The 21,472-nt window shown below is 37.9% G+C and overlaps 1 protein-coding gene and 1 long non-coding RNA gene across 3 annotated transcripts in view; one reads left to right on the top strand and one right to left on the bottom strand.

The window, feature by feature from the left end:
* The window catches only part of LOC131383816 (uncharacterized), a 51,932-nt gene that overhangs the window by 3,974 nt on the left and 26,486 nt on the right, over window positions 1-21,472 (top strand). The window contains exons 3-4 of one of the 2 annotated variants that reach the window (XR_009214154.1): window positions 16,083-16,171; window positions 16,313-16,653. This is a non-coding gene — a long non-coding RNA (uncharacterized LOC131383816). The remainder of the gene's footprint in view (window positions 1-16,082; window positions 16,172-16,312; window positions 16,654-21,472) is intronic. The other variant, XR_009214155.1, reaches the window with a different exon arrangement.
* The window catches only part of MOSMO (modulator of smoothened), a 76,225-nt gene continuing 58,034 nt past the window's right edge, over window positions 3,282-21,472 (bottom strand). The window contains exons 2-3 of the mRNA XM_032157091.3: window positions 12,402-12,614; window positions 3,282-7,231 (exon numbers count right to left, since the gene is read on the bottom strand). Coding sequence (XP_032012982.1) covers window positions 7,047-7,231; window positions 12,402-12,614 — 398 coding nt within the window. The 3' untranslated portion in view covers window positions 3,282-7,046. The remainder of the gene's footprint in view (window positions 7,232-12,401; window positions 12,615-21,472) is intronic.

Here is a 21,472-nt window from a genome sequence, read left to right as displayed (position 1 = left end):
TTTGTTTCCTATATTATTTTTGTGTTTTTTTTAAAAAAAAATCTACAGATATATGTTATTGTAAAAAGAAAATTTGTGTCCCGGTTCAGGGTCATAATTTCTTTCTCCACAATAGCACTTAAGGCAGGAAAAAGTTACTGATAACCCTGAAGGCAGAAATTAGGTAAAGTATTGGAGAGGTGCATGTAAGGGTAGGACTGCACCAAATAAGTTCATTTTGCTTCTTACTACCTACCTTAGTAAAACATTTAGAAGATGAAGTAGTCAAAAGCCTTCTTAGATATGTGAGTTTTTAAAGAGCAATTTATTATGGAAAATGTAAAGGATTTTGATTCTTCAACTTCTTTGCATTTGTCATAGAAAACAAAGGAATGGAAAAGAATGAGTTTTCATATTTTTTATTTAAGAAAATACTTGAATTGCCTTAGACAATATTAAATATTTAAACAACATGAGAAAGAGTGCCAGAGGTCAGAACATAGTATTTACTTCACTGACTTGCCCTGACGGATAATGAATGGGGATTGATTTAATAGTGACCAAATACACTGGCCATATTTGCTAAAGTGCCATAAAATGGCCAGTTGAGGACAACTGCATCTAAGATAAGATCAAATCCTCGAGTCCATTCCTTTTAGCAGAAATGATTAAAACCATCTTGGCAGGACCAAGTCTTTGCAAAACATATCAAATGGATGGATGGCTTCAAGGCAGCAGAGAACCCACAAGCTTGAAGAGGCCTCCAGAGAGTTCACTCAGGATCAACAGGGTGCTGGCATTGTCCTGGTCCTCTCTGTATAGTATCAGTGTTATAGCCCTGTGAGTTCAGTAGTATAGGATCTGGAGTCCACAGGGAAATTCTAAGGAAGTCAATGGAACTGACATATTATATAGCCAAATACTTATTAATAAAGTAACCATCCTTATAAAGGCTGATTTAGGCAAGCCTCTGCCTTCAGGAAGAAGTTCACTGAAACAAACCTGGCAGATCGATGACTCTGTCTTTCAAATCTCCAGGAAATATGGTTTCATAATTTTTCTTTATCACCTAGCCCCAACTTTAATTTTCATAATTCAGTGTGTAAAGCACTGTGCCAGGTCTCTAGGGAGTACACAATGAGGAAGCCATATTCTTTGCATTCAAGAGTTTATATAGTTATACAAAAGCACTTACTAATGACAATATCAGCAACTAACATTTGAATGCTTACTATGTGCTTGGAACTTTATCTCCTTTAAACCAACAGTAGCCCTATTAGGTGGGTAATATTATTAGTCCCATTCTACAGATGAAAAAACCAAGGCTCACACATAAGTTACATGATTTACTAAGGGTCACACAACTGGAATGGTGGAATTGAGATTTAATCTAGGCAGTCTATGCCTGTTTAGCAAGTTCTGGTACAGAAGCATAAGCAAGAGAGACACAAAGCACAAAAGATTAGATATATTTCAAATATGGGAGGACTTTAAAACTGAGAGGAGGTGGTACAGACACAGCCAGGGAAGGGAGCAGGTTGTAGTGAATGTAGAATGGAGAACGGGATGGTTGTAAGAAGTGAAGAGAGAGAGAGAGGTGGGAAATGACTGAACAGAGAGCTTGAAGCCAGATCATGAAAGCTCGTCAAAGCTATGCTAAAGGAGTTTGGATTTCGTTCTGTAGACAGTGGGAATGACAGAAATGTGAACATGGAAATAATATGCTTTCTTTTGTGTTACGAGTATCTTGGCAGAATTGATTTGGATAGATCGGAGTGAATGGAGACCAGTTGAGGGAAGACTGGTTCAATGGCTACAGAATATGAATGTTGGTCTTAAGTCCAAGGCCCACATGTCAAAGACATTCTTTCCGATGTCGAGTGCTCTGCTGATATCTAGTTGAGTGACTTTGGAAAAGTCTGAGGCCTCGATTTCTTCACCTGGAAAGTGAAAACACTGGACATGCTCTTTGACATTTCATCCAGCGCTGAAATTTTATAGTCTTGTGAAAAATCTCTTCTTGAAATGTTATCTTGGGTGGTCTTAGATTGTGTGTGACTAGAACTGGGGCTGATTTGTAAAACCCTTGAATGTGCTTGAAAATACCAACCCACAGTGTTTTCTTCTCCTGGGAAAAGAACCAAAACTCTTAAAAAATATACATTGTGCTTTCTATCTTTAATACCATTTATAAATAACTACCTTTATTTTTGTTGCTGGGTAACTGTGACCCAGAAGAGTTGACTTTGCATAAAAGGAACCCAGAGTCCTCTAGTCTTGGTGTTTTTCCTATAATCTTCTCCTAGTGGCTAGAATAGAGATGTTAGAAGAATACGTCAAAATAAGGTATTTTTGAACCCATGTTATTGTTTTTAAAGCCACTGTGTTACCTTTTCCTAAGGTATTACCAAATAGAAAAAGCGTCCCCTCCACCATAGCAGCTCAGCATAAATCTACCATTACAATTTCCAGTTGACCTATTCATTAATGTTTATAGAAAATAACCCTCAAAAAACCTCTAATCTGTGTTACAAATCAGGAGAAGATTTAGATGGTGTGAAGATAGGATAGGGTAACCAACTCATCCTAATTTGCCTGGAACTTTCCCAGACATAGCACTTCAAGTCTAACCTCCAAGGAAACCCCTCAATCTTAGAACCCAAGAACATCTAAATCTTACCATGTCTTAATCCTCCAATTCCCCAGGAGGCTCCTCAAAAGGCCACACAAGGAAGAATCAGCAGCAAACTGAAATATTTTATTATTATTATTCAGTTGGGCTAATCTTGACACCCCCAGAGAGAGCTATAGTTAAGCTGTGACAGGGCCCAAAGGCCTCTGTATTTGCTCCTCCAGCCCATACTTTAAGATTTTAAAAGCTAAGATCTTTTGGCCTGGAGTAAAGTAGAAACAGAATACTGAAGCAAAGATGGACTTGGGTCTATGTGCAAGGAAGAAAGAAGAGAAAGATAGTTGGCTTGAGGGCTTTGGCTTGGTTTCTCTCTCCTAGCTCATGGAAGCATGGTGCAGAAGGGAAAGCCACATGTATGTGGTCTTTTATTGCTGAGTGACTCTTATGGGTAATCGTGGCCTAATCCATGTCCTGGAATGTTAATGGCATCTCTTCTCTAGCAGTGAGCAAAGAGTGGGAGTGGAAGAAGATAGGGAAGGACCGCCCTCACCCCCCAATGCCAACAACAAAAAACCAACCCAAGAGGCATGGAAGTGGCACTTGTGAATATGTGAAACCTCTATAAGAAATCAATTTTTTAAATGAAGCTTATTTCAAAGTAATAGAAGCCTTTTTAGTTTCTTTAGTAGACAATTTATTTTGATAAACTTGCTCAATAACAAAAATACAAGTGAGGAAAATTATGTTCATTTTATACAGCTGTATTAACAATTTGTTTTGAAACTATTAATTGAAAAATGTTATAACCAATTAGAAAACAATTCTTAATAAAGTTTGGGATAATATACAGACCTTGATCACAAACTTCAAAATCTCTTGAGGTGATACAACTAAAAGTACTGTGTAGGGAATCCTACCTACACGGGCCACTTTTTTCCTTCATGTTTTTATCCTTCAAAAATTTTCTGAAAGACAGCTTACTGTTTTGAATTGTGAATGTAAATTTAATTTTTTAAAGATCAAGTGGGTTGATAAAACAGTTACTCAGAGTAATCAGAGTAACTTGTGGCTAGTAGTCTTTTAATAAAGACAAAATAAATGCAACATGTTCTTCCCATGAAGCCCATGATGCAAAATAATAGCTAACAGCATATGCAAAGTTAGTTTCCAATACTGTATTTTTCAGGGCTTTTCCTCTAAATCAACAGATTGTCACCAGGACTATTTATTATTTCACTTAATAGATTAAACAGTGAATTCACAGAACATCAAGTGGGGATATCAAAGCTTTAGGCAAAAGGGTAAAAACCAATAGTGTTTTGGTCATCTAGAACATTAAAAAGAAAAAACAGCCATCCTTCAAAAACAAAACAAATGAAACAGAAAATAGGTTTATAAGACGTGGAAGAGTCAGAAAAATTACATACACACATTAACAACATAGAACATGGATTACCTTTGGAAAGAATCATACTGAAATGTTTGCTTTTAATAAATTGAAGATTTTTCATGTTTACAGATGTTTAGGCATGTTCAATAGGAGCTTCCAAAAATTTCAAACTAATTCAGTCTTGTGCAAATAAAACCTAAAAATAGTTTTCAGCAGATTTTACAGTGATATTCTTAGGTATGAGAAGAATGCACACACTCTAAAAACAATGTAACAGACAAAAGTTTGACAAATGATTGCACCATAAAACAGTGTTTTATATACAGTTTACAAGATATGATTTCCTGCTATAAATTAATACTGTACTATATAGTACTTATTATAGTGACCTTTTTAAAAAGCAACTGCTGACAGTTGTCTATCTTTTCACTTATAGGATTTATAGAAATTTATATGAATGTGAGTCCATTTCAATGTCTGGTCTGCCAGAGTACAAAGACTTGACTTCACATACTACTTGATGGGATGGTTTAATCCTGGGTTAGAGTGCTGACCGGCTAGAGGGAGTTTTCCCCCATCAGTCCTGTATGCACTGGACCTCCAAGACAACGATGAAATTAAAGACAATTTAATGGTTTGGGTAACAGATACAAATAAAACCTTAAATTTTGTAATCTTAAATGCAATACCACCATAAGTGAAAGAAGTAAACAGTGGGGAAATTCTTAGCAGCTGAGAAACTTTCTCTCCCCATGCTCATGATCCAGTTAAAAATATTTTGAGAAACTATTTACAGTACAATTCATCTTTTGGAAGAGAAAAGCTCTTGGTCATAAGTTAATTTGAACCATACTTTGCTAACACTTTATCTCAGTGGTATATAACGGTGACAACCAAAGCTTTCCTTCAAAGTGATCCATTTGACTGAGGACCAATCAAATCAGAATAGCAACTGCAATCCCAAATGTCCATAGAACATGGCCAGTGGTATTCTTAGACTTGACTAGACATCATCATACTTGGGGAAAAATAGTCTCCCTCAGGATCTCCCAAAGGTTTCTTTTACTCTGGGAAGGAAAAGAATGACATTCTCCCAGAACACTTAAGAAATGCACCACAGTGGTGGTCCATCTCTCTCCCCAATTCCTGAGTGAGCTCAAACACTGGGGTTTTCTTTCACAATAAAATACTGCTGAATTAACAGTAAGATAGAAGACTGTCAAACAAGCCAGTGTGAAACACATCAAGCACCTCCATTTCATAGTGTGAATATCTGAGGAGGTAGCTCCCATCTTTGAAGTAATCATTCTAGAACTGATAATCTAGCTCTTAAAAAACAGTGCATTCATTTCTGCTTGTGTGAAGCATGGGCCACATGGGACTCTACTGACAGGGAGTCATTTGGGTCACCAGTTCACTATAAATGACAGGGACATTTGGGTCACCAGTTCACTATAAAGAGGAGAAACTTAGCTCCACTGCCATGAAACACCCTGTCCCACATTTCAAACAGGAGATTATCTATAGTGTTCACCAGGAAAAACAAGCATTGATGCGAAGGCATGGAGATGTGGAGAAGAGAAATACTGTATTTTAAAACTGTGAGTTCAAGGGTTAGCTGCAATGCTTCTTTTAGGGAAGAACTTAAAGCTGTGGGTTTAGTACAGCCCTTTAAAGTAAATGCAAAAATATTAGCTTTTAGCAAACAAAGGCATATAACATATAAAGAAAATATTGTATTGCTCAGGTTTTGGTAAAGATGTATTAATAATGCTTACAGATGAAAATAATGAAATTAGTGTTGTAAATAGCCAAAATAGCCAGATATTTACTAGTGAACTTTGTATTCATGTAAAGTTGTGTGCCTGAACATATAAAATGCATTATTAATGTAACAGACTGAGCCAGTAGAAAAAGAATCTCTGTACAACAGACAACAGTTGCCAATAATTTAAATAGTGTCAGATTCCCCAAATTATAAGGTTTGACATGATCTTACCTTCTACTATCATATACAAATAAATTAACCCTACAAATAATTTTTAGCTTAACTTAAAATCGCACCTAGAAAGGTATGAGATTATTTGTACCTATTACAAAAACCTGTTAAAATCAAGGGCTGCTACAAAGAATGAGGTAAACTGAAGACTCTCTCCACTATGCAGCCTTCAGATAAATGGCTTTTTTTTCTATTGGGTTCTAGGTTTGCACACCACAGTGTTTTGCTAGCAAAGCATTCAGAATTCTCTTCCAGGAACTGTTTGCATGTGTGTGTATATAAATTTACACACACATACACACACACACATACATATATACACACTGTATACTGCATCAGCAAAATATATATATTATATATATTTATATAAATATAAGGAAGATTTCCCCCACCCACCCACCCAAAACATGTGTCTTAGTGTTTGATTTTTTTTTTTTGTACACAGAGAGAGGGAATTTCAGAATTTTTACATACATTTTAGCAAACAAGTTTTGATCTATTGGCTTCTTGGTGCAGTAATGCAACGGCAATCCATTCTGGTGCCAAAGGCTCAAACTATTACAAGGAAGTTGTGAACACTAATTTCTTAGGAGGTGAGGCCAGCCCCACATGAACTTCTCTTGCATCCCTCTGGTCCACCATGATACATAAATACTTAGACTTTTTTTTTTTCCTCGAATGAATCATTAGACATTAAAAACGGAACAATAGAGTCACAAAGGGCCACATGCTTTTCGGTATAAAGCATTCTCCTTCTCTAGGTTGCTATCACAGTGCAGACCTGACTGCCTGAATATGCTCAGGAGATTTAGTCAATATTGTCTGTATTTGGTTATGGAAAAGGCTCTCCTTTTTTTTTTTTTTTTTTAAAATCCAAAGTGCATAGTGAGAACAAATCAAAGCATTTTTTTCCTTCTCAGCATCAGTTTCATCTGAGCATCTTCCCATGAGAGGGCTGCTCAGATGCCTCGCCTTTGTCCTCTCCACCCTCCAAAAATAAAAAAATAAAATAAAAAATAATAAGAGTCAAGCAATTTAGACATTCATCAGCCTGGTAAACAAACTTTGCCAGCAAATAGAAGTCCTACTATTGTAAAGAAAATTGATAAGACAAAAAGTACATATGATGACCCAACTACTGTGTTGTTGGGTAATTTATAAGGTTGACCTCCGACTTCATTGATGTAAAATCCTATTGGAAATATTAGGGCAGCCATACAGAAAAGGATCACTGTAAAACAAACCAAAACACAACATTAGTAACACAGTTTGGTGATTTCAAAAAACAATGAAAATTTGGCACAAAGGTAGCTTATAAGAAGGGCTGGCCAAACCTGTTAAAACATGGGCCACTAGTTAAAAATTTGTATATATTACAGGTCACATAGTATCACTGAAGCCTAACAATAGAGTAAAAGCTAAGTTAGCCTTTTATCTAAGTTTTAGGACAATTCTGAATATCAGGATTAAGAAAGTCCTTCTCCAAACCTACCAAATCCTCACAAATACGATTCCTAGCCATTTACAATAGTAATTAAGGGCACTAGCTAGAGTCAGATAGGGGCTCAATTCCAGCTCTATTGCCTACTAGCTGTGTAATCTTAAGCCTCTGGTTCCCTTCTGAAAATGGGGGAAATACTAGAAGGATAAATAAAATAATGTCTAGTCCCTGGCACAGTGCCAGGTAACAGTAAGTGCTGAATGAGTGCTGCATACCATTATCACAATAGTTACTATTCTGACAATTCTCTGTTCCTCTCAGTGTTAGTGAGAAGGAATTGGAGAAAAGGTACATACAAATAAGCATCACTTATCTTATTGTGATTTAAAATCAGCTAGTAGAGGCCGGGCATGGTGGCTCATGTCTGTAATCCCAGCACTTTGGGGGGCCAAGGCGGGCGGATCACCCGAGGTCATGAGTTTGAGACCAGCCTGGCCAACATGGTGAAACCCCATTTCTACTAATAATACAAAAATTAGTCAGGTGTAGAGGTGCAAGCCTGTAATCCCAGCTACTCAGGAGGCTGAGGCAGGAGAATCACTTGAACTTGGGTGGTGGAGGTTGCAGTGAGCCGAGATTGTGCCACTGCACTCCAGCCTGGGTGACAGACTGAGACTCTATCTCAATACAAAAATAAATAAATAAAAATAAAATAAAACCAGTTAGTAGAAAGAACCTCAGATCTCTGGGATTAGTAAAGTGTCACAGTGGTTATCTCTTATCATGGATAATATTCCAAAAAATAAAATCTCTGTCTGGTTTCTGAATACCCAGAGAGGTAGGTTAAAGCCAGGGAGGATAGGTAACCTTCTTTGAGTTTTGCATGTAAACACAAAGGAGTATATTATTTGTTAAAATGTTTTTAAAAGGATGTCAGAAAACCCAGCGTCCGAGTAAAAGTGATTCCACAGTCCAGTGTTTCAGCAAATGGCCTGCTCCCCTGTGCTACCAAAGAAATGGTCTTCTTAGTGAACACAAACTATTTTTACAGATAGGCTAGCTTTTCCGAGAAAATATTTTTGCTTTTTGAAAGCATATTGCTCAAATGTTCATTGTCCTTCAACTTTCTCTAGAGGCAGAAATACTTCTTCAGTGTAATGTGAAGACAGATTACTAGTCACTGTACATGAAGAGTTGGACCTTCCATTATTAACTGAATGCGTTTTCACCTCCAGGTGAAAACTATCCCCCAGCAATACTAACAGAGTCCTGGATAAACATTTCAGCTGACGCTCGTCTCTACATTTGTTTGTGTCTTAACCAATCAACAAAACTTTCAGAGTTTTAAAAAAGTCGATTAGGAACCCCTTTCAGAAGGAATAACTCCAGCAATACAATGAAAAATAACATTTGCTTAAGGAATACATCAGCTTAAGAAACAACAGCACTCTTACTTGCACCATTTAGGTAGATTATTTTATATTATACAAACTTACAGCTTATTTCATTTTGGGCAAATGACCACACCAAATAATATTACATAAGCAAACTTGGATTTTTTTAGATACCTACTATAGAACAAATGAAAAATTCAGGCATTACGTTTTAAAGCTTTTAGCCTTTTTGTTGCATAGTCAGCAACAAATAACTATTAGTGCTGCCAATGCCCACTTATCAGTGTTGTCTGTCACCAATTTCTAATGGTTCTACGGCTTAATATGGTCTGGTGAGTAAAATGAAATGACAATTTAGGTAACTATAAACAATCTAATTAAAAAACCAATGGGGCAAAATTATTGTTGTAAAACAATTTTTTTCTTAATGTTAACTAATCTCAAGAAACAAGTAATTTAGAAAAGTACTTTAGGAATACGCAGATGTTAAATTTGTTCATTGTGTTGACATGCCAACTTTGTTCCTATCATTTCCTATTTTCTACTGTAAAAAAGATCTATCCTTTATAGTGGAGTAATCATTTTGCAACTATAGAGTTTAACATTTTCAAAGAGTTAAATATTTTCCAAATTTGTTAGAAAAGGCTTAAATTTTAAGGGAACAATGAAGTCCTGTTTAACCTTACTTTTAAATCCAAGGAAGCAGGTTCTCTATACTTCCTGGGAGCAGATTTAATGCAGGTGGATGAGTTTTTCTTTTAAGCTATTGTGAACCATTAAGTTACTTTAGATCTTAAAATATTATTAATGCTGATAATATCAACCTTTGAAGGCTGAGCTTTGGATCCTAAATAAGTTTGTAAAGACACAATTTCATATCCTCCATGGCACAGATTTCTTGGTGGCGAGAGTCAGAAATCAGGTGCACTGGTAGATGAGGGTGGAAATCAGGGTGGCAAAGGAAAGAACAAGGGCCAGACTTGAAGAACATGACGACTCATCTTGGTTTCTCTTGCCCCCATAGGGAACCCCCATCATGTGGAGGCTCTTCTCTGAGACATATTTCCCCACTGTGCACGGCCATCAGAAGATATCACCCTCGCATTATTATGAAAACTATAGCTTAACTGGAATAGAAATACGTATAATAAAGTATATTTTTCAGGGGCGGAGTGGAAACACTAGGGGGCGCCCAATCCCTCTCAGAACTGCCACCCCAGCCACTCGTTCTGGTACCAAAAACAATGTATTTAAGGAAGCTAAAAGCAAGGCAGCTCCATGCTTGCTTAAATGCAATTAACTCAAAGATATATGAAGTTTAAAAACACAGATACAGAATAGTAGAAAGAATTTTACATAAATATGTACATATGGAACACATACATAACAGATATGTTTCTATGCATTGAATACCTCTAATAGGAAACCCCAGAAACTGGTAAAAATGGTTGCCTCCAGGAAAGGGGTTAATGGGATGGCTGGGTGACAGGGCCAAATATGATTTCACATGTTTACCCTTTCACAGATTTTGAATTATGCATCATATGCACATATTATTTCAAAAAGTTAAATTATTTAAAAAATAAAAGAAAAAATACATTGCATTTGGGGGCAACTACACATACTTAAATATTCTCTGTTTAAGGGGAATGGAAAACAAAGATAATCCTAGTTCTTTCCCTTTATTGGGTCATAAGAATCTATAGCTCATGAGAGCATTTAACGTTTCGACTCACACTACCTTGCTAAATCATATTTTAGGTTTTTGGTATTCAAAGCATATGATTCCCAAATTTCAACTAAATCCAGAAACTAAATCCTTCTTTGATATTATTTTACTCCTTGAAGAGTGATTTCTATCTGGATTAGTGAATCTGTGAGTAAAAGATAAAGAAGCAGATTCTCTTTAAATTTCTCATCAATATCCTTAACTTTAGCCGCACTGTTTCTACGATTGCTTCTGGACCCTCTCTCCAGAAAAGAATCGTCTCAGGAGGTCTGTTTGACAGGGGAAAGGTCACCAACTTGTTTCACTCTGCTTAACAAGGATGGAGAACCTTTTTTATATAAAAGGCAACTTGATCTAAATTTAAAAATTAAGGGCAATATAGATAAACAGAGCCAGAAACCTACACATTAAAGAGTATCAATTTCAGAGAATACAGGAAGAAACAGAGGCTCATGAAGGAATATCACTCTCCTGCAGCCTTTTAGGATAAACTGAGTTTTAACATTAATAGGGATACATGGGATTATCCCTTATCCCAATTATATGCGTTCTAAATGAAAATATCGAGAAAGTCAGCTGTTCTATTTATTTTTAAAAATGTATGCAAACCTGAGATTTTAAGGCACTGAATTAAAAGTCTCATTTGCATAGGTATTGTTCTTTTTTTTTTTTTTTTTTTTGAGACAGAGTCTCGCTGTCGCCCAGGCTGGAGTGCAGTGGCGCGATCTCGGCTCACTGCAGACTCCGCCCCGCCGGGGTTCACGCCATTCTCCTGCCTCAGCCTTCCGAGTAGCTGGGACTACAGGCGCGCGCCACCTCGCCCGGCTAATATTTTGTATTTTTAGTAGAGACGGGGGTTTCACTGTGTTAGCCAGGATGGTCTCGATCTCCTGACCTTGTGATCCGCCCGCCTCGGCCTTCCAAAGTGCTGGGATTACAGGCGTGAGCCACCGCGCCCGGCCTCTCCTATTTCTTCATAGCAGGATTTCTAAACAGTGAGTGGCTCTACTGCTACTTGGAACCAGGCAATTCTTTGTTGTGGGGGGCCGTCCTATGTATTTGTAGGATGTTTAGCAGCCTCCCTGCCTCTACCCACCAGCAACCCCCTAGTTGTGACTACCAAAAATGTTTTCAGATATTGTTAAATATCCCCTGGGGTGCAAAATTGCTTTGGAGAGAAAGAAGCACGAAAGCAGAATTGCAGAAATGTCTTTTCTTTGTGCATTTTTGTTTCTTCTGTTTAACTTGAGATAAGTCTCTGATGTGCTTGAAATTAAACCAATTTTGCAAAGTACAAGAGAATGTGTAATATATAAACTTAAACCCTTGGGCAGAGCTTAATGGAGTAAGAAATATTGATAAACAATTATTAAATAACAAAATGTGTTGATTTTTCAATGGTTACAACATGCAGCAGAAACTCAAAATCAATATTAAAAAAATATTGCCACCTTCATCTAATTTATATTTTTATGTATTTGTTCTATATTTATCTTTATTTTGATAGATGATACCAATAGCTTCAAGAAGAGGAAAAGACTCAGGCTACTGGTAACTCTGAGTCACAAACCTGGAACACTTATGTCACAATCTGAGCAAAAATAAAATTCATTAAAATAGCATTTCATACAAAGTGATTAAAGTTGTGGATGTCCTGGTCTTGCAGAAAGAGTTTTGAAGAAATGATGGGACTATGTAGAGTCTATCTCACGGCCATACACAAGTGGTGCTCTTTGATGATTATGAAGTCCTTATTACTGATTCTTGATTATCTTCATAAAAATACCAGTGTGGGTGGGTGCCTTCTAGACAAATTTAGTAAGCACAGGTTACTTACTTCCAGTGAATGCTATCCATCGAGCATATTTTGTAGCTTCTCTTCGCCAGTGGGAAGCCACCAGCAAACCACATGTGACAGTCAATGAAATGATTCCCATGATGATAAAAAACAGTGTGGTGACCCACTCCGGGGGAAGCCGGGGAGGGATGCACGTCCGGTCTCGTCCATGGATTGTTTGACACTGTCGCACGAGGCCCACAGTGAGTGCTCCTGGGGAGATGCAAATGGTGGGAATACTTTAGTGGGTTTGGCCTGTCCAGGGAATATTCCTCACCACCACCCCTTTAGTTCTTAAATCTCATTTATCTCTTTGTGGGTCATTCAAGCACTTAAATCCCAAGTCCTACCCTTCAGCATTCTGCTGTAGTTCATAACATCGTAATACTTAGTTTAACATACAAAGTGAACTTAAAAAAACAACAAATGACCTCAGAAAAGTCATAACAGGCAGTTCACTCAGGCATTCATTAAATACTTTTCTGAGTAATTGTGTCAGGTATTTTTCTAGGCTCCAGGGAAGTAACAGCAGACAGGATGAGGTTCCTGCCCTCACTGAGCCTGCATGCTGGCAGAAAGAACTGGTATTTTTTGATCCCTAGATCCAAGACTCATTCTATATGACTTCATTTTGGCTGAAAAGAAAATCACTTTTCAGGAAATTGAAGACAAACCTGAAATATGCCTAATTGTAATATAGAAATAAAATTAAATAATAGATTAAATGCTAGAAGCAATATGTTTATGAAAGGTATAAATTCTAAGAATATTACAGTATAAGTAGTTTTCCATTAAACTCAAGAAAATGTTGGAAAAACTAGGAGGGCCCTCTGTCCCAAACTTGGTATATTCACCAATTTTTGTAGAGTTTACAAGTGTTGCACTGCCAAACCATGGCTGGCATGCTTCACAGAAAATCACAAAGGCAAATTATGAAGGTAATTCTTAAAGTGTCTCTCCCCATTTAAATAAAAGTGATTTTTGTAAAACATCAAGCATTATTTTTCCATAAACATGTTCTCATGTCAAACCCAAGGGCCCTCCCCCAATCAAATTTGGGGTAATTTACAAAAACTTTGATTAGAAGGTGACAGAGTAATTATTTTATCTTCTTCCCCAATAAGAAGAATGTTTACAATGGTACTTCTCAATAAAAACTACTTGTTTCCCCTTCCAAGAGCAACGGCAAACAGGAAAAGTTACCAAAAATATAGGAATGGAAATTTCTGGAGCTATTAGAAATATAATAGATTTTTGCATTTCGGGGGGATTTTTTTGGTCTACATTTTTTTATTTATAGAGATGGGGTCTATGTTGCCCAGGCTGGTCTAGAACTCCTGGCCTCAAGCGATCATCCCGCCTTGGCCTTCCAGTGTGCTGAGATTACAGGTGTGAGCCACTGTGCCTGGCCTGCATTATTTTCTCAATATGAACACAAAAATAAAAAAGACATTGACCTCGAAATCATAGCACTTGCCATGAACAAATGTCTTCTGTGAAGGGAACTGGTGAAATTCCTAGGGCATTTTGGGAAGCTGCCCTGGTGGGAAGACAGAGCAGGGCTGGACTTGTGTGTGCACATGCACGTGTGGCTAGGTGGGGCTGCTGGAAGGAGGGTGCTTTTCTGCAACTTGAGTTTGGCCATTGATATATTTTTAGAAATAAAGCAACTTGTTGAAATACAATGAAACAAGAAATCAGTTCTTCTCTCAAAGTTGAGTTGGAGTCCTCCCCCAAATGCTAACTGTTAAGTAGAGAAGAAAATAAACAAGCTGTACTTTGCCTCCCAAGTCATCTAATAACTAGACCCATCTGGTGATCCCTGCCCAGGTGCAAGCAACATTATAATTATAGGGTTGTCACAGGCAGGAGGAAGGCAGACCGGACAGAAAGTATGCAAATCTTCACAAAAATGCTACACACTATGCCACACACCACTTTCTACTTGGAGCTGATTGACTTCATAGGCCAAAGAGAAGTAAATCAGTAAAAAAAAATTGTCACACTATTTATTGCTAACCTTTTAAGTTTCACGGTAATTGCTTGAAACCAGAAGAGAGGATTTGGTAGAGGTGAGTAGGCACCAGGGAATTGCATGACTGTTCTTAAACAAAAACACTAGAAAGTCTCCTTGAAAACAAAAAAAAAACTTGAGGGAGTGTCTTATGATAAGGCATTTTCTTGTAATTTTGGAAATAAAGAAGGCATTCACAGCAGTGCTCAAGAACTCTTAACAGGAAACTACTCCTGATCATTCAGCAAAATACCTCTAACAAATTATCCTCGTCTGGTCACTGTTCCATTTATAAAAGATGTAACTGCTGGCAATGAAAGACCCTCTGACAAAATGCAATATTATGAATTATTACATTAGCAACTTTCTTCTCAATTTAACATACAAAGTCTGTACAGTTACAAAGGTAACTACATATCTAGTGAACTTAGATTTACATTTGATTATTTTTTGCTGGTAAATATTAAAAATTGTAGGTTCAGTACATCGTAACTGAACTCTCCTTCTAAACTCTCCTTCTAAACTCTCCTCTACTCCTTTGAGTATCCTTATGTTGACTTTCTTACTCTCTCAGCGTTAGAAATGAAATTTAACTTAACCTCCTGTGCCTGTAGATTCTGAGTGGAATTGCTTTTCTCCTCCTCCTCTGTCTAGCACACCACACCAAGTGACTACAAACAGAACAAGTACGAAAATTACAACAACACCTTCTATAAAACTGCAAATAATCTGACCATGGTTTAGCTTTAAAAGAATAGCTATAGTCCTATATTTATCAAATTCCTTATCACAATAAATCAAAACCAAATAGTTAGCAGCTCTATTCTAGAAGGAAAAAAGCTAATGCTGATCGACAAACAGAAGGCATACTGTATATAAGAAAATCAATACACATTTTTTTTTTTTTTTTTTTTTGAGATAGAGTCTCGCTCTGTCACCCAGGCTGGAGTGCAGTGGCGCGATCTCGGCTCACGGCAAGCTCCGCCTCCCGGGTTCACGCCATTCTCCTGCCTCAGCCTCCCGAGTTGCTGGGACTACAGGCGCCCACCACTGCGCCCGGCTAATTTTTTTGTATTTTTAGTAGAGATGGGGTTTCACCGTGTTAGCCAGGATGGTCTCGATCTCCTAACCTCGTGATCCGCCCGTCTCGGCCTCCCAAAGTGCTGGGATTACAGGCGTGAGCCACCGCGCCTAGCCAATACACAAATATTTTACTGAGTGTCTCGTGCTCAGCATAGTAGCAGTCAGAGATTCAACAACTAATATGCTCACACATTCAGTAAAAATAGACTTTCCTTAAATATGCTAGAGCTAATGCAAACAGTGGTCAGTCAACATTGTTAAAGTTCATTTTCTTGAGTGAGACTCTAAGTTGACAACATTTATATCACAGTCATATATTTTCCGTAACCTGACTGGGGGAATTTGCAAGGCTAACTGTGCTGTTACTATTAAATCTTATAAATCCAGGTCTGTTAGTACCCAAACTTTCACCAGGCCTTCAAATTTAATATTTTACCTCAAGGAATTACCTCCTTGAGCTTCAGACTCATCACCCACATTAACAGTCAAGATCTTTTACTTCTTCTAAATTCCCTTAACACATTTAGTCTGTATCATACAACCATGCACTTACTTTAAGGTAGCTTCTTTTTATCCCCAAACAGGACATGAGCTTTTCAGAGGAGGGAACTGCACCTTCCACTCCACTGGAAACCCCAAAATGGCCTGCAGCAGTGGACTTCATAAGCATTAAGTGAGTTTAAATGTATTAAAAACAAGCTAAATTTAAAATCGCACTGCATTAAATAAGTTCTCTACTGTTGAGCTATCTTAGTATCTGCACACTTACTAAATACAAGTTCAGCCATTCACAAATTTTTGTTTTATCCAACAGGTCTTTCTGCCTCTTGAAGGGGCCTGTAATTCCATTCCCCAAACAGCCAATCCATCTGTACCCTGCAGCTGTTTCCTAGGTAACTAACCCAGCCAAATAAAAGACTTGTACCCAATAGGAAAAAGGAAACGGAACTAGAAACTACAGCATCCCACATGCCTCTCAGCGTCTCACCTGTGCAGCATAACACACAAAAGGAAAGTCATCCTGAGTCTTACTCCATTAAGTGGGGGCATCTTAAGAACCTTCAACACTCGTCATCTGTAAATCCAGACACTGTTAAAACGATTTAATACAGCCAGTCTGAGCATGTCAGTTGCCACAGTGAGGATGATTATAAGGTATGTCATCACTACATGTAAAAGCAGTGTCACAGAAAATCTGTAACACAGGGCTTGTAAGGCAGAAAGGCGCACACCCAGCAGTCTGTCAGAGCAAATCATGTGGAGTGCTTGCCAACCTGGCCAGAGAGAGGATTTTCCCATACAGGGTTGGATATGAGCAAAAATACCGAAGTTAACATTAGCTATTGTCTTCTTCTATCTCCCTGTTACGTTTTCCTCCTCCTGACAATGCTCTCCTCCTCTCACGGGGCTCTCCCTGTCAGCTCTAGGTATTGTGATTTGGAGTGCCCAATCCCTACCACAGATGTGGATCTCTTGCTCTACTTCCTCCTTGGGGAAATAAAATCTGTTTTTGGCAAGCTGTTTCACTGGTTACACAGGCCAAAAAATACTCTACCACAAATGTCTTAATGATTGATAAAAGCTTAACATACTGCCTTTCCCAAGAGCATTTGTATTTGAGCGAGGGGTAGTATCTCAATTGAACTGAAATTACAGAGTTTTATGTTTTAGCAATGGGCTGGCTAAAGAAATTTAGGAGAATTGGGTGGCATGAGAAGATGGGGAATAGGAAGGGGAAAGACCCCGATGTACGCAGCCCTGTGCACCTCCCTGGGTAAGTCAGACCCTGGCAGCTTGCCCTCTGAATGAGTAGAAGCACAAAAACTAAACAATAGCCTACGGGTAACTTAAAAACATCACACACCTAATTTCTTCCTCTAGAAACATAGCTAGTGGTGATGATTTTTATCTGCTATGATTTCTAAATTGTATCTTAGGATATAGGTGCTTATAAATAGCAAACTGGCCAAAAAAAGAGTGAAAAGGTAAATCAAAGAAGCTTAATGAGCCACACATGGACAGTGTCTGAAAACCTGAGTAACATAATAGGCTGAGGCTGAGCCCCACTCTCCACTGTAGTAACAGCATCCCCTCCTGTGACTTTCACCTGTTCTTACCCTCCCGGGAGTTTACAGTCACCGATCCTTACAGTTTCTCCCAGTCTCTCACTTTCCTCTTGCCTTCATGTCTTTCCCTACCCAGCCTAGAGTCCTTGGTCCATTATGTTACCACCTTTTATCTTTTCATTGCACCCACCTGGCAAAAATGATAGCCCTGACTCAACAGAAATTTCTTCCTTCTCGTAGTAACCTCCAGGCTGTGGAATGCTGATGGAGAAAATCATATCAGAGCAGACGGGTGCTGCTGTAAATTTCTAAATTTTAATCTCAGGGCCATCATCTCTGTCCAGAAACTAATTAGGTCTCACTAATTCCGTGCTTCACTGTTCTTTGCTGAGGCTGTTCCAAGACTCCTGCACTCGCCTTTAAAAAATCTACCACTTCCTTCATATTCAGTAGGTATCAGTCTCTATTATTTCTCAGAAAAAAATAGAGGCCATCAGACAGCAAATCCTCAACTGTCCACCATCAAACTTACAAATGTATCTGAACACATTCATTCTTTCATTCTCACAATCCTTTCTCCTTGTGTTTTGGATCCCATCCTCTCCTTCTTTGGGATCTTGCCCAATACATTATTTTCTCTTTTCATATCTATCCTCTTCTGGATCTCAAAAATGTTTGAATGTGTTTAAGTCTCCCCTACCATAAAACAAAACTATCCCATATGCCAACATGTCCTCCAGTGGCATCATGCTTTCTGTTTCTGTCTTGCTTTGTCTAACCTCCCTTGCCCCCAGCCATGGCCAGATTTCCTCCTCCTCTGCTGCCTCCACTTCCCAGAGTCTCATTCACTCTTCAACCTACTGAAGGTTGGCTTTTGCCCCAACAACCACTTTGATAGAGCTCTTGTGAAGCTCACTCACTCCATAACACCAACTCTAATGGACGCTTAACATTTAAAGTCCTGGACTTAACATTTTAGCAGCATTTGATATAGCTTCTTCAAACACATTTCCTTTGGTTTTGGTAACTCCTGCCATATCTACTGGGTTTCCTCCTGCCTCTTCAGTTTCTCCTCCTTTCATACACACTTTTTTCTTTCCCATTTGTTAAAATTTTGTGTTCTTTAGGGATCTTTCTTGGATCTGGTTCTTCTATAGTGACTCTCTGCCCTAAATTCAAACTCTTTAAAATGGGCTGTAAAGGTCTGGATTACACTGCTTCTAGTCTTTCATTTAATTACTTTTCATACTTGATGCTCTAATTCTTAGATTAATTCCTAATTCATATATCTCCTTATATTATACACACCCCAGGCCCTCATATATGCTGCTCCCTCTGCCTACAATACTCTATCAAACCTCTTTTCCTGGCTACTACCTATGACTGGAAATTCCAGTTGCAGCTTAGAAATTGCTCCTGGGATATCTTCCTTGACAAGCTCTTACACTCCCATTCTGAGTTGAGTGCTTGTCCTCTGGGCTCCTATCAAAGCATTGTATCTCCTTACTGAACCTGATGAGATCATGGGAACCCCTAAAGTTGTGACCAGTGAGAAGCAGAGGTAGCCTGGGGACCCCCTGACCTTGTGGGTAGCATCTGCATTGGGGGCAGCATCTGAATTTGTGGAGAACTGAGTCCTTAATTTGTGAGGTCTGCACTAACTCCAGGTGATTAGTGTCAGAACTGAATTGTCCTGCAGTGCACCAACTTGGGGTTGGAAGAGACTACATATCTTTACACAAAAACTTATATATGAATGTTTACAGCAGTATTATTCATAATAGCCAAAAAGTAGAAGCAATACAAACATCCATCAACTGATGAATAAAAAACAAAATATCCATACAATGAATTTTTCAGCAATTAAAAAAAAGAACTACTGATACATGTTACAACATGGATAAACCTTGAAAACACAATGCTTTGTGAAAGCAGCCAGACACAAAAGACCACATATTATATGATTCCGTTTATGTGAAATGTCCAGAATAGGCAAATCCAAAGAGGCAGAAAATAGACTAGTGGTTGCCAGAGAATGGGGGAAAAAGTAATTGGGAAGTACAAGGTTTCTTTTTCTTGGAATGTTACAAATATTCTGGAATTAGACATTGGTGATAGTTGCACAATACTATAAGAAAATCCATATATGTGAATGCATGAAAAACCACTATGTTGTACATTTTATTTTTTAGGCCATTTTAAGGACTTTATAACTTGTACACTAAAATGGTGACTATTACCTCAAAAGAAATCCAACAATCGTTTAAATACCAACTTAAATTCAGTAGCATACGGAAACTTTACTCCAATATAGCTCCATTCTCTCCCTTGTCTTTGAACTATTATGCAAATTATACGTATACACTATAAGCCTAACACAGTTTTATAATTATTGATTTAAAATAAAAAAGTTATAAGCAAAAATATATTTGTACTGACTTTTACATTTACCTATGTAGTTACCTTTACCAGTGCTCTTTATTTCTTTATGTGGATCCAAAATATTGACTAGTGTCCTTTTATTTCAGCCTGTGGACACACTTTAGTATTTCTTACAGAACATGTCTACTTGTGATGAATTGTCTCCATTTCTATTTATCTTGAAATGTCTACATTCTCCTTCATTTTTGATGGATAGTTTTGCTGGATATAGAATTACTGATTGACAGTCATTCTTTTTTTTTTTCTTTCTTTTTAGAGACAGAGTCTCATTCTGTTGTCCAGGCGGAGGGCAGTGGCACGATCTTGGCTCACTGCAACCTCTGCCTACCAGGTTTCAAGTGATCCTCCTACCTCAGCCTCCCGAGTAGCTGGGATTACAGGCATGTGCCACCACGTCCAGCTAATTTTTTTGTATTTTTAGTAGAGATGGTATTTCACCATGTTGACCAGGCTGGTCTCAAACTCCTGACCTCAAGTGATCTGCCTGCCTTGGCCTCCCAAAGTGCTGGGATTACAGGCATGAACGACCACAACACATCCAGCCGAGAGTGATACAGCACTTTGAATATGTCCCACTGTTCACTGGCCTAATAGTTTTTGATGAGAAGTCAGCTGTTAATAGTATTGAAGATCCCTTGCATATGAGGATTCACTGTTTTCCTGCTCCCTTCAAGATTCTCTTATGTCTTTGTCTTTCAACTGACTATGATGTTTCTGAATGTATATTACTTTGAGTCTATCCTACTTAGAATCTCTTAGATTTTTCAATGTATAGTTTTTCATCAAATTTGGGGAGTTTTTAGCCATTGTTTTTCTAGACATTCTTTCTGCTCCTTTTTCTCTCTTTTTCAGGAATTCCCATTTGTGTATGTTGATATACCTGATAATGTCCCATGTTTCTTATGTTCTCTTCACTTTTATTTCTTCTTTCTGTTCCTCATATGCAATAATCTCAATTGATGTGTCTTTAAGTTTGATGATTCTTTCTACTTCTGATTTGTTTTAGCTATTTAACTTTTCAACTCCTGAATTTCTATTTTATTTCTGAAAATAATTTCTATCTCTTTATTAGATATTCTCTATGTGGTAAGCCACTGTTTTCAAACTTTCCTCTAATTCTTTGTTTTTTTTGGGGTAACATATTTATAATTACAACAGCTGATTTAAACTCTGTCTAGTAAGTCCAATGTCTGGGCTTCATCAGGAGCAGTTTCTATTGAACGCTTTTCATTTTTCCTGTGTATAGGCCACACTTTCCTATTTCTGTGTCTTGTAATTTTTAGTTGAAAACTGGACATTTGAATAATATAATGTGACAACTATGGAAATCAATTTCCTTCCTTCCCCAGGATTTGTTGTTGTCACTGTTTACTAACCTTCCTGGAATCATTCTGTAAAGTCTGTATCCTTTGTTGCGTGTGGCCTCATCTATTAGATTAGTTTAGTAGTCAGCTAATGGTTAGAAT

This window comes from Hylobates moloch, unplaced genomic scaffold (genome assembly GCF_009828535.3).
Source record: "Hylobates moloch isolate HMO894 unplaced genomic scaffold, HMol_V3 SCAFFOLD_6, whole genome shotgun sequence".
Lineage (NCBI taxonomy): Eukaryota > Metazoa > Chordata > Mammalia > Primates > Hylobatidae > Hylobates > Hylobates moloch.
The sequence above is the reverse complement of the archived record's forward strand: the minus strand, read 5'-3'. Positions and strand labels throughout refer to the sequence as shown.